Raw genomic sequence first — 11938 nt, 5'->3', positions numbered from 1 at the left:
ATAAATCATCCACACCCACAACATCACAAAAAAAGTCAAAATAAATTAAAGATTCGGTTAGAAGAAATGGACCTCAATGAAATTGATCCTTGACGATAATAAAGAAATCCGAAGACCAAAATACTCGACCGGAGAACCTCAAATCCAATTCAGTATAGGGAAAAACTAATAGGACAACTTCAAAACCCGTGAGACAAACTTTGTTATACGAAACCCAAACCAGAACGACGACGCGATTTGATAACGACAACTCGAAATCCAATATCGACGACGAACCAGGAAACAGACGTAACCAAAACCCCCAACAAACAACAGGAACCCAAAACCCAACGTAGATCGAGCTCCGGTGAGCTCCGGTGACGGAGAGAACGGCGGCGGTGCCTGTTCTCCGGTGGTGACTGGAGCTGAAACTGTCTACGGCGATGGTGTTTCGCCGGTGGCGGCACTGGCCCGCTTCTGTTGGCTAAGGAAGGTGGGTCGCCGGTCGGTGGTCGGTTTATCGGGGGAGGGAGAGGAAAGTGGAAGCTCGGTAGCGGAAGTTGGGTCAGCGGAAGCTCGGCGGCGGTGGCGATGGAGTGGATGGATCGGGGAGAGAGAATCCTAGCCGACGCTCTGACGCCGACGGGTCGTTGGTCGGTCGCCGGCGAGTTTGCTGAGAGAGAGAGAGTGAGAGTCTAGAGAGAGAAAGAGAGAATTTGGTCTTTTTTTTTTCTTTTTGGTTACTGTTCATGCCAAAAAATCTTCTTCCTTTGTATGTGTGTATCTATGTATATATATTGTATATTTCCTATTTTGGTCCTTTCTTTTTGGACAAGAAAAAAAAAGGGGGGGTGTGACGTGGGGTAGGGTTAGGTGGTGAGGTGGTGATTTGTTATTTTCTTATTGGAGAGGGTTGTTAGGGTGTTAAAAGAATAAAAGTCTGTTAGGGATTTTGTTGAGAGTTACTTTTTGTATTTTGTGAGATGCAATCACTTGGGTGAGGGTACATGATATGATAAGGTAAAAATGAATAAAATCGAACTTTTGAGGGAGACAAAATTACGTGTCTACAGTATTCGGTATTTACCGAATATCAAATTTTATATATATATATATATATATATATGTCTAATCAACGCAATAGACACTAGTATTAGTCATCCCAAAAAATCTCTTGGACCTTGGTAATATATTTGTAAAAAGCAACAAAAAGAATACTAAATAGGATTTCTATTAAATATACCTTTGAAGTTTAAACGCACATTTGCACATCTCTAACTTTAATATGGTATTACCAAATACCGTACCGAACACGAGTTTAATTTACCGATTACCAAATTATCGAACCGATGTTTATAAGTATGGTATGTGGTATCTACATTCAAATACCGATTATCGAATTACCAAATCTAACATTAAAAATACCGAACCGAATACCAAACGCCTACCTCTAGATGGATCCACATTTAAATATGGAACTTTAATTATTGTTGATTTTGAATAATGAAATATATATATATATATAATTATTCGTATTTTTGCATATATATAATATTCAGCCTCAAAATATTAGGTTCACTAAGAGTGTCAGATGGGTGGGTTAGATTAAACTTAGGTGGATCAAAATGAGTTGAATTAATCCAAACTGTCCAATTCTTATTGAATTTTAATTTCTTTGTTTGTTCTTGTATAATTTTCAAATATACCTAATAAAAATTATTTTTTCCTTTATTATAGTATACAACATATTAAATAAAAGTGTATTTTTGAAATATTTTGTCAAAGTTTTTCATTGGTCAATTTAAACTACGTATCGGCCTAATTTTTAGATGACGTAAAATGAATTGGGCTAAAATACAACGAACTACTATATGGTCGAGTTACAAACTTAGACGAATTGAACGAATCATATTTTCAAGGGTTAATTTTGTCGGATGTCACCTAATCCACGAAATTATTGTTGAAACTACGTCGGCCTCGTCCCTTTCTCTTCCCCATTGGCATCAAAGTTCTCATTGCGTGCTTCTAGTTTTTGTAATTCTTTACAAAGCTTATATGTCAACTTTGTGCAAGCTTATAGCATATCAATCATTATAATTTACCTCTTTTATAAAAAATTGTAAATAGTATATGTGCCTTCATTAAGTGGAAACCTCACTTAAAATTTAAATAACTTCCTTTTATGGAAATACTTACCCCTTAAAAATACGTAATATAGTTTGATTAGCATTTTGTTTACTCCATTGCAAAATTCATCATTACAAGACCATGACATTGTATGTCATAAACCCAAATATGGGTGACTTTAGATATTTGACTCCAATAAGAAGTGTTTAAAAAAAATAATCTTTTTTACTTTTTAAGTATGATACAAGTATCATTTTAACCCTCTACACCTCAAATATATTTTTTAAACTTTCCATATTTATTTTCCCTCAAATTTTATCTTTTATTATTTTCACTTTTTATTTTTTCCTTAATTTTATTATTCTATTTTTTATTATTTTAATATTTTTCTTTAATTTTATTATTCTATTGTTTATTATTTTTACTTTATATTTTTTTCATTAATTTTATTTTTATTTTTTTAATTCACTTGTCTCAACCTTTAGTTTTTTCTCTTTTTTTCTTTTTTCTCAAGCATTATCTATTTCTTTTTTCCCCTTTTTAATTCATTTATCTTTAACCTTTATTTTTCTTTTATTTTTGTTTTTTATCAGTTCTTTTTTTCCCCTTATTTTTCTCAAACTTTATTTTTAGTTTTTCCTCTCATTTTTTATTTTCTCAAATTTTTAAATTCTTCGCTTTTTCTTAATCATTATTATTTTTTGCCTTTTTTTTTCTTCACTCATTTTTTTTTATATATTTTTCTATTTTGTTTGATTGTTTTTTTCTTTTTTCAGTTCTCTTTTTTTCCCTCGTTTTTCTCCAACTTTATTTTTATTGTTTCCTCTCATTTTTATTTTTCTCAATTTATTTAATTCTTCAATTTTTTCTTCATCTTTATTTTTTTTCCCTTTTTTCTCAATATTTTTTTATTTCTCTATTTTGTTTGATCATTTTTTTCCTTTTTCCCAACTTCTACTATATTTTGCTAATAAATAAAAAATTGGATAATCCGCAAAGGTATATTCTTTTTTTGACATCAAAGCAAATTTAAGGGCATGAATTGTTGTTACGAAGTTCTTTGAAAATTCTTGAGATAAGTCGTGTCTCTAAGGCGAGAGTTGTAGAATATCTCATACATAAAGACATAATGTGGTAGAGTCAACTCTTGCCCATGAGCATGATTTATTATTTGAAAGTCTTTGAGCTAAGTCTTGCCTTTAAGGCAAGAGTTGTAGAACATTCCATAAATGAAGACATAATGTGGTAGTGTCAACTCTTACCCATGAGGCATAATTTTTAGTTTGAAAGTCTTTGAGCTAAGTCTTGCCTCTAAGGCAAAAGTTGTAGAACATCTCAAAAATAAAGACATAACGTGGTAGTGTCAACTCTTGCCCGTGGGGCATAATTTGTAGTTTGAAAGTCCTTGAGCTAAGTCTTGCCTCTAAGACAATAGTTGTAGAACATCTCATAAATGAAAACATAACGTGGTAGAGTCAACTCTTGCCCGTGGGACATAATTTGTAGTTTGAAAGTCCTTGAGCTAATTAAGTCTTGCCTCTAAGGCAATAGTTGTAGAACATGTTATAAATGAAAATATAACGTGGTAGTGTCAACTCTTGCCTGTGGGACATAATTTGTAGTTTGAAAGTCCTTGAGCTAATTAAGTCTTGCCTCTAAGGCAATATATAATTGTAGAACATTTCATAAATAAAAACATAACGTGGTAAAGTCAACTCTTGCCCGTAAGGCATAATTTGTAGTTTGAAAGTCCTTGAGCCAAGTTTTGCCTCTAAGACAATAGTTGTAGAATGTCTCATAAATGAAAATATAACGTGGTAGAGTTAACTCTTGCCTGTGGGGCATAATTTGTAGCTTGAAAGTCCTTGAGTCAAGTCTTGCCTCTAAGGCAAGAGTTGTAGAATATCTTATAAATGGAAACATAATATGGTAGAGTCAACTCTTGCCTATGGGGCATAATTTATTGTTTGAAAGTCCTTGAGCTAAGTCTTGCCTCTAAGGCAATAGTTGTAGAACATCTCATAAATGAAAATATAACATGGTAGTATGTCAACTCTTGCCCGTGGGGCATAATTTGTTGTTTGAAAGTCCTTGAACTAAGTCTTGCCTCTAAGGCAATAGTTGTAGAACATCTCATAAATGAAAATATAACGTGGTGGAGTCAACTCTTGTCCGTGGGGTACAATTTGTTGTTTGAAAGTCACTGAGCTAAGTCTTTCCTCTAAGGTAAGAGTTATAAAACATCTCATAAATCAAAATACAATGTGGTAGTATCGACTCTTGCCCATGAAACATAACTTGTTGTTTGAAAGTAATGAGTCTTGCCTCTACAATGTAGTAGTGTCAACTCTTACCCATGAAACGTAGCCTATTATTCGAAAGACGTAAATCTTGCCTTTATAATGTGGTAGTGTCAACTCTTGTTCACGAGATGTAACTTGAATGGAAGAAATCGAAGAAAAGAACAAAAATAACAAAAATTTCGAAAAAAGAAGAAAATGAAGAAAAATATTAAAAAAAAAAATCAAAGAAAATGTAGAAGTTGAGAGAGAATAGGAAAAAAAATAAAGGTTGATAAAAAAAAAGATTAAAAAAAAATAAAGGTCAAGAAAAATTTAAAAAGAAAAAAATGAAGTTGAAAGATATAAATATGAAGTTGTTATCCATTATAAGGATCATTTATGGAATTTACTCCATTGATCAGGGGTAATTTTGTCCAAAAAAATATTAGTTAATAGGTAAAGGCTATTTAAAGAAAGTTTTTTTATTTGGGACTAAAATTTGAAAGTCACCCCAATTTGGATCTATTTTTGAGATTCACCCCGGAGCACCTCGTGGCCCCTCCCCGATATACACTTGCAAAAACATTATAATAATATAATATATAATAATAATAATAATATATTAAAAGTGTGAAGGCCTTAGAAATTTCGTTTGAACTTTTTGCCCTTCAGTAAAAGTCTTTGCTTTAGACAAAATTATCTTTTCACTATTTTTTTCTAATATTTAAGACTTGAAAATTGATTAAACATATTTATGGTAAACATTTTCTTATTAGAAGTGATCAAAATTAACGACAACTGATATTATTTTCATTAGTTTAAAAATTCTAAATCAAATAAATTTGATTTTAAGAAGATTTAAAAAATTTATAAATCTACATCTACATCTAAAATATATTAAATTCATTAACCACTTGAAACTTCTCAGGGTAAAATATATATATATGCTTACAATAAAATATATGTTTTGAACTTTTTGCACATTATTAAAATAACATTCGTAATAGATAAAATCATTTAGTGTTAAATAATCAAAAATTACAAACATTCATAATAGATAAAATCATTTAGTTTTAAATAATAAAAAATTACACATGTGAGACACGTGCGACTAAATTAGTTGTTAGAAAAAAACAAACAAAGAGCATATCAAAATTTAGAATTGAATAGTTTAAGGAGTTTGAAATTTTGAAAATTTGTAAAAGCTATAATATAGAAATATAATAATGTCAAACATTTTAAGATAGTTTAATAGAATTGTCATACGAAAGAAATATTTAAAATCCCCTTCTATCATTTGGTCGTTCCTTTCCCCCTTCCTCACAATTAGCTTCCTGCCTCGTAAAATTACTCATTCTTTATCTCAATTTATGTAACATATTTTTTTTAAAAGATATTTTCATAAAAGAAAAAAAAGTCGTTGGTCAATAAGTTACTAATAATTGAATTTTAAATTGTTCCTTCTACTCATAATGAAAAGTTCTGGACGGATGAATGCCCAAAGCTTGTATTAGACCATATAAGTTTCAAATCTAATACTCTTATTCTTATATTTCGTGTCTAATCAAATGTCGTCACATAAATTGAGATGAGAAGATCGGGATTAATCATAGGGTTTCTCATATTCCATTTTAAGTAGCTTTATCACAAAGAAATACAGTAAGTATCGCTAGTGTGTTGATTACAGTGTAAGTCATCACTAAGTGATGTTACTAGCAGTGTGTACCCTACAAGGTATGTAGTTGGTGCAACTAAAAAAAAAACAATTAGCTATATCGTATTTAATTAGCCATTTTAACTAATTGCACCAAAAAGGGAATAAAAGACACACTTATGCATTGTAAAACATTACTAATCATGGGGTTCTCCTAAATTTAATTTGCTTTATTACAAAGAAATAATATAGTAAGTAGTGTGTTCATCACAATACAAATTTAACGGAACGACCTAATGTATTATCATTCTTTTCTTGCTTGGAAGAAAGTTGTGGGTCAAATGTCACACTTTAATATAATTTTTTATTATTTTTTTGGATAATTTTCTAATTAAGGGACAGTCCCACATGAAAATGATGAATTGGCATGAAGGTGAATATGACATATATATGACGAGAAAAGATCATCTTCGTCAGCAAGATTAACAGCTTAATTTCGGGTGTTTTAACTAAATTATGCAAATTTACTATAATACTCTCCAACATAGGCAACATAAGAAGTTTTATTAGCTTCTAATAAATATAGTTATAGTATATTTTTTTTTTTTTTCACACAGTCTAGTCATATAAAAGATACTATAGGTAACCTTTCATTAATAACCTAAGAAATAAAACAAATTACCTAATTCCGCCTTGGTGAGCTCGTTGATCACATTAATGGTAATTCAGATAAAAGTGGAGGATTGTTGAAGCCCAATCAAAAACAACCTCTTTACTCCATAAAAGTAAGGCAGGCTGTGTGCATCTTACTGCCTCCCCAATCCCCACTTAGAGAATAACATCGAATTTGTTTTATTGTTATCGAAATACAAAAAACTACCTGCTAGCTAGTAAAAGTACAACTTATTTATGTATTAATTTTTGGTTAAGTTATACAACGCTTAGTAGTTAGTTAGTTAAGAATAAGTTATTCGTGCAGAAATTAATATGACATTTGATTTACAGTTTCCACATACTAATGCATGTGGAAGTTATGAGAAAATTTTGTGTATTATTATCTTATGCAGGATAGAAGAATAACTAATATCCGTATAACGAATACGTGCATAATTCTAACCAACTACCAAACGATCCCTAACAGTACAACAAAAATTATTTGCATTTTGGGTGTATAAATAATCTATGTGAAATCCCATCATATGTAATTTTCTGGTTGGAGATATCATACGTATTTCTTGGTAAGAATTTTTCGTGTTGTGAGTAGATAAGGTTTTACTGAGCAAAATAGACTTTAGGTACACTCTTACCAATTGGTGGGATATCTCTTTCCTAGTGAGTTTTTTTTTTTCTCCTTTGGCAGAAGGTTTTTTCTTTACAGTATACTGAGAATTTAATTACACATAATTAGTACCAACTTCTTAATTAAAAAACAATATCTAAACATGTCTATATAAGCATATCTTACAGGCTCCTCAAAATCATTCCATGCAAAGAAACCAATTAAACTGCCATAGTATCTTTATCTTATTTTACAGAAGAAAAAAAGAAAAGAAGAAACAATATGAGTGCTTTTGTTTTTTCAAGACTATCAATTTTATGTGCTATTTTCTACATTTGTAGCATTACACTATTTCCAGAGTCTGTCACTGCTGGCATTACAAGGCATTACAAGTTTGATGTAGGTTTATATTTAGCCTACGTTATTGTTACGATCTGCTTTTAAACTTCACGCTAAAAGCGTACTATATGTTGTCAATTATCAATTATATATATATATATATATATATATATATATATATTCACGTGATTTTTTTGATTTTTTCCAGATAAGATTGAAAAATGTGACAAGGTTATGCAAAACAAAGACCATTGTCACTGTGAATGGGAAATTTCCAGGGCCAAGAGTTGTTGCTAGAGAAGGTGATCGTCTAGTGGTTAGAGTTGTTAATCATGTCTCCAACAATGTTAGTCTCCATTGGTATGAACTATCAACTTTTCAACATTTAATACAATTGGTACACAAGTACTACAATTGGTTCTATCTATTGATCAATATTGAATTTTCTTTATTTATTTTATATTTTGTATGACTCCTTTAATTTTTTCCTTAGAGAATTTATTCACTTCCCTTTACTCCTTTAAGGCCTTCTCTAATAAGTGAAAAGCATTTAGTTTCCATCAAATGACCTGGCCTCCTTAGCTAGATCTTATTTTATCTATATTTCAAATTTATAATTGTCCAAATGTATTGTTAAAAAATAATTTGAATGCTTCTCTATACATGATTAATTAATTATTGTTAATATAATAAAACAGGCATGGTATTAGACAAGTACAAAGTGGATGGGCAGATGGACCAGCATATATCACTCAATGTCCAATACAAACAGGCCAAAGTTATGTCTACAACTTCACCATTACTGGCCAAAGAGGAACTTTATGGTGGCATGCTCATATTTCATGGATGAGGGCTACCCTCTATGGTCCTCTTATCATCTATCCCCAGCACAATGCTTCTTATCCATTTGCCAAACCACACAAAGAAGTTCCCATCATGTTTGGTAATACTATCAAATAATTAAACACCCAATCTTATAGTTTTATGATGATGACTAAAGAGAAAGTTTAATAGTATATGATTCTACTACTAATTAATTATATGGATATAGGTGAATGGTGGAATGCTGATACTGAAGCTGTGATTAATCAATCACTTGTAACTGGAGCTGGACCTAATGTCTCTGATTCATACACCATTAATGGTCTACCTGGACCATTGTACAATTGTTCTGCAAAGGGTACATTATAGTTTTATGTATTTTCATTTCTTGCTTGACATAGGTCCTACATAATTTGGTGAATGAACCATCTTATATATATAGGAAAAATATATATGGTAAAAGTTGTATGGGCTATAGCCACTTTTCCTATTATTTTTGAAAAATAGCTAGCGTTTGAAAGTTCGTCGAAAAGTAGTCACTTTTGATCAATGCTGAAACATCATGACAATGTCACCTAGATATAGTTAAGTGAAAAATTTAGGACACTGTTATGGATTTCAAAAATACACAGACACACACAAAAAAAAAGGAAACTCCACCACAATATCTTGGGTGAAATTTTACACATTCCAAAAATTGACTATTTCTCAACGCCTTTTGAATTTGTGACTATTTTCAATTGCAATTCTGGAATTTAAAAATCATATCCGAAAATACATACGACTTAAAAGGTTTTTTTATACTGTCGGTGTACAGATAGAACACTAACTTAGAAATTATTTTGACATGCATTATATATTTTGCAGATACTTTTAAGCTAAAGGTAAAACCAGGGAAGACATATATGCTTCGTATAATCAATGCTGCACTCAATGACGATCTTTTCTTCAGAATAGCTAATCATACAATGACAATCGTTGAAGCAGATGCATCTTATGTCAAACCTTTTGAAAGAGACACACTTCTCATTGCTCCTGGACAAACCACAAATGTCCTCCTTAAAACACAACCTAATCCTCCACAAACCACTTTTGTAATGGCAGCTAGACCTTATTTCACTGGCCAAGGCACATTTGATAACTCCACAATTGCTGGATTTCTTGTGTATGATCTTCATAATTTACCGTCGTCTGACAATGTTCCAAGTAAAAATCTTTCAATTCCAACACTTCCGCCTATTAATGCCACTTCATTTGTAGCCAATTTTTCAAACAAATTCCGCGCTTTGGCTAGTGAGAAGTTCCCAGCTAATGTTCCGCGAAATGTTGATAAACACTTTTTCTTTACTGTAGGCCTTGGTAGTAACCCATGCCCAAAAAACCAAAGATGTCAAGGTCCTAATAATTCCTCAAAATTTTCTGCTTCTGTTAATAATGTTTCTATGATTCTCCCCACAACAGCATTACTTCAATCCTATTTCTTTAAAAAATCAAATGGAGTATACACTACTGATTTTCCAAGTTTCCCTCTAGTTCCTTTTAACTACACTGGCGCCCCTCCAAATAACACGAATGTCTCTAATGGCACAAAAGTTGTTGTGCTTCCCTTCAATACTTCAGTGGAAGTGGTACTGCAGGACACAAGCATTCTTGGTGCTGAAAGTCATCCTCTTCATCTTCATGGCCATAATTTCTATGTTGTTGGCCAAGGTATTGGTAATTTCGACCCGAAAAAGGACCCTGCTAAGTACAATCTTGTTGATCCTGTTGAAAGAAACACCATTGGAGTTCCATCTGGTGGATGGGTTGCCATTCGTTTTCTAGCTGACAATCCTGGTGAGTATCATTCCTATAGTCACTTTAAAAGTTCTATACATTGACGTTGTAAAGATATTTAAACAATCATATCACTTATTAGCGAATTATAGGTTTGTATTGTAACTGGTAACATGTGTATGTATACAACTTAAATTTTTGAAAGGACACAAGTTATACCATATAAGTTCCTTTTTTCCTAATAAATCTAATTGATTTTGACTTCTCTACAATGACCATGTCGAATTGTTTTTAGACGTCACCTCAAGATACTTAAAGTAACAATTTAAAAATGAGATTAGTACTTACCTAAAAATAAGACGGGTTACCTGGTACGATAAATTAGATTATAATGACAACGTAAACGTGACTAAACTTTTTCTTCTTCTTGGTTGTGGTATGAACAGGAGCATGGTTGATGCATTGTCATTTTGACGTTCATTTGAGTTGGGGATTGAGAATGGCTTGGATAGTGTTAGATGGAGAACTTCCTAGCCAAAAATTGCTACCACCCCCAGCTGATCTACCCAAGTGCTAATTAACAACCTCATCATCAGCAATTCAATCCCTTAATTCCTTGTTCTTTTTCAATTAAGTTAATTATGCAAATTGTATTTTGAGTTATTTCGCAGTTGTGTGTTTTCTTTTTTCTTGCTTAAGAATGAGAATTGACTTACAAGAGTGATCGAGGGAGATTTTGTTTGTGTAAAATTACTTTTGTTCGATGAATCAATAAAAGCATTTTTAATCTCTCCTATTGTCATTTTTAATCTCTCCTATTGTCAAAGGTCTGTTTTCAATGCTTCTTTCTGCATTTGCTAAAGCAACTTTGTAATATATCATACCTCTAAATTATATTGTTATAAGAATAATTAATTTGTCGTGTATGACTGACTACTTCAAAATTTGGGGACTGACCACCAGATCAAGAAAAATAGAAAAAACAATCTGGGATAATAAAAGGAGTAGTTGCTAATAAAAGTGTGACCACCCAAAGCTATTCAAATTACACTAAACCAAAACTTTTTTTACCAGAGAAAAGAAAAACTTCATGTTCATTGAATACATTAATAATTCTAATGAATAAGAAAAAGCCTAAGAAACAAGTCATGTCAAATTGTCAATTAGATGGATCAATCATCGTGTATTTGCTTGAAAGAAAGGCCAATCAAATATTGTTCCTGTCCCACAATAGATTTGGTTTCGTGTTGGTTACAAATGTTATTTCATCAGCTATATAAGAAGTGGGTTGGTAGGATACATAATAACAATGTATTATTTATACTGATATTAGTTATATTTACATTAATTATCATGAGATTTTTCTAATGTGGTATTTGATTTTGTATATTAAAAATAATATGTATTAAATAATTTTTTTAAAACATTTATTTACAAAAATACCTCCACAAATATGATCGACAAGATTATTAGATGATAATAATTAATACCCAAAGGATATTATGTACTGAAGCTATGTTTTTTCATCAAGGGTGTTATTGGAAAACAATTTTCTGTTCTAGTGCTGAAGTTTGATGACAGAAGTTGGTCAATGTAACAAAACTTATTCCAAAAATACTAGATCTTATGGACCACCAGTTGATGTAGATTGATTTCCTTTTCATCCAATGTTTGGTTGAA

The 11938-nt window shown here is 31.4% G+C and overlaps 1 protein-coding gene across 1 annotated transcript; it reads left to right on the top strand.

Moving 5' to 3' along the window:
* Positions 1-7577: 7577 nt before the first annotated feature.
* On the top strand, positions 7578-11047 carry LOC107875526 (laccase-2; the record flags this gene model as incomplete). The annotated part of the gene is given in 6 exon segments (XM_016722276.2): positions 7578-7720; positions 7869-8020; positions 8359-8603; positions 8712-8840; positions 9350-10318; positions 10705-11047. Coding segments are annotated over 6 exon segments (1769 nt in total), but the record flags the coding sequence as incomplete, so codon positions are not given.
* Positions 11048-11938: the final 891 nt, after the last annotated feature.

The sequence above is a fragment of the Capsicum annuum genome, chromosome 6, assembly GCF_002878395.1.
Source record: "Capsicum annuum cultivar UCD-10X-F1 chromosome 6, UCD10Xv1.1, whole genome shotgun sequence".
NCBI lineage: Eukaryota > Viridiplantae > Streptophyta > Magnoliopsida > Solanales > Solanaceae > Capsicum > Capsicum annuum.
This window is presented reverse-complemented; position numbering and strand designations above follow the sequence as displayed.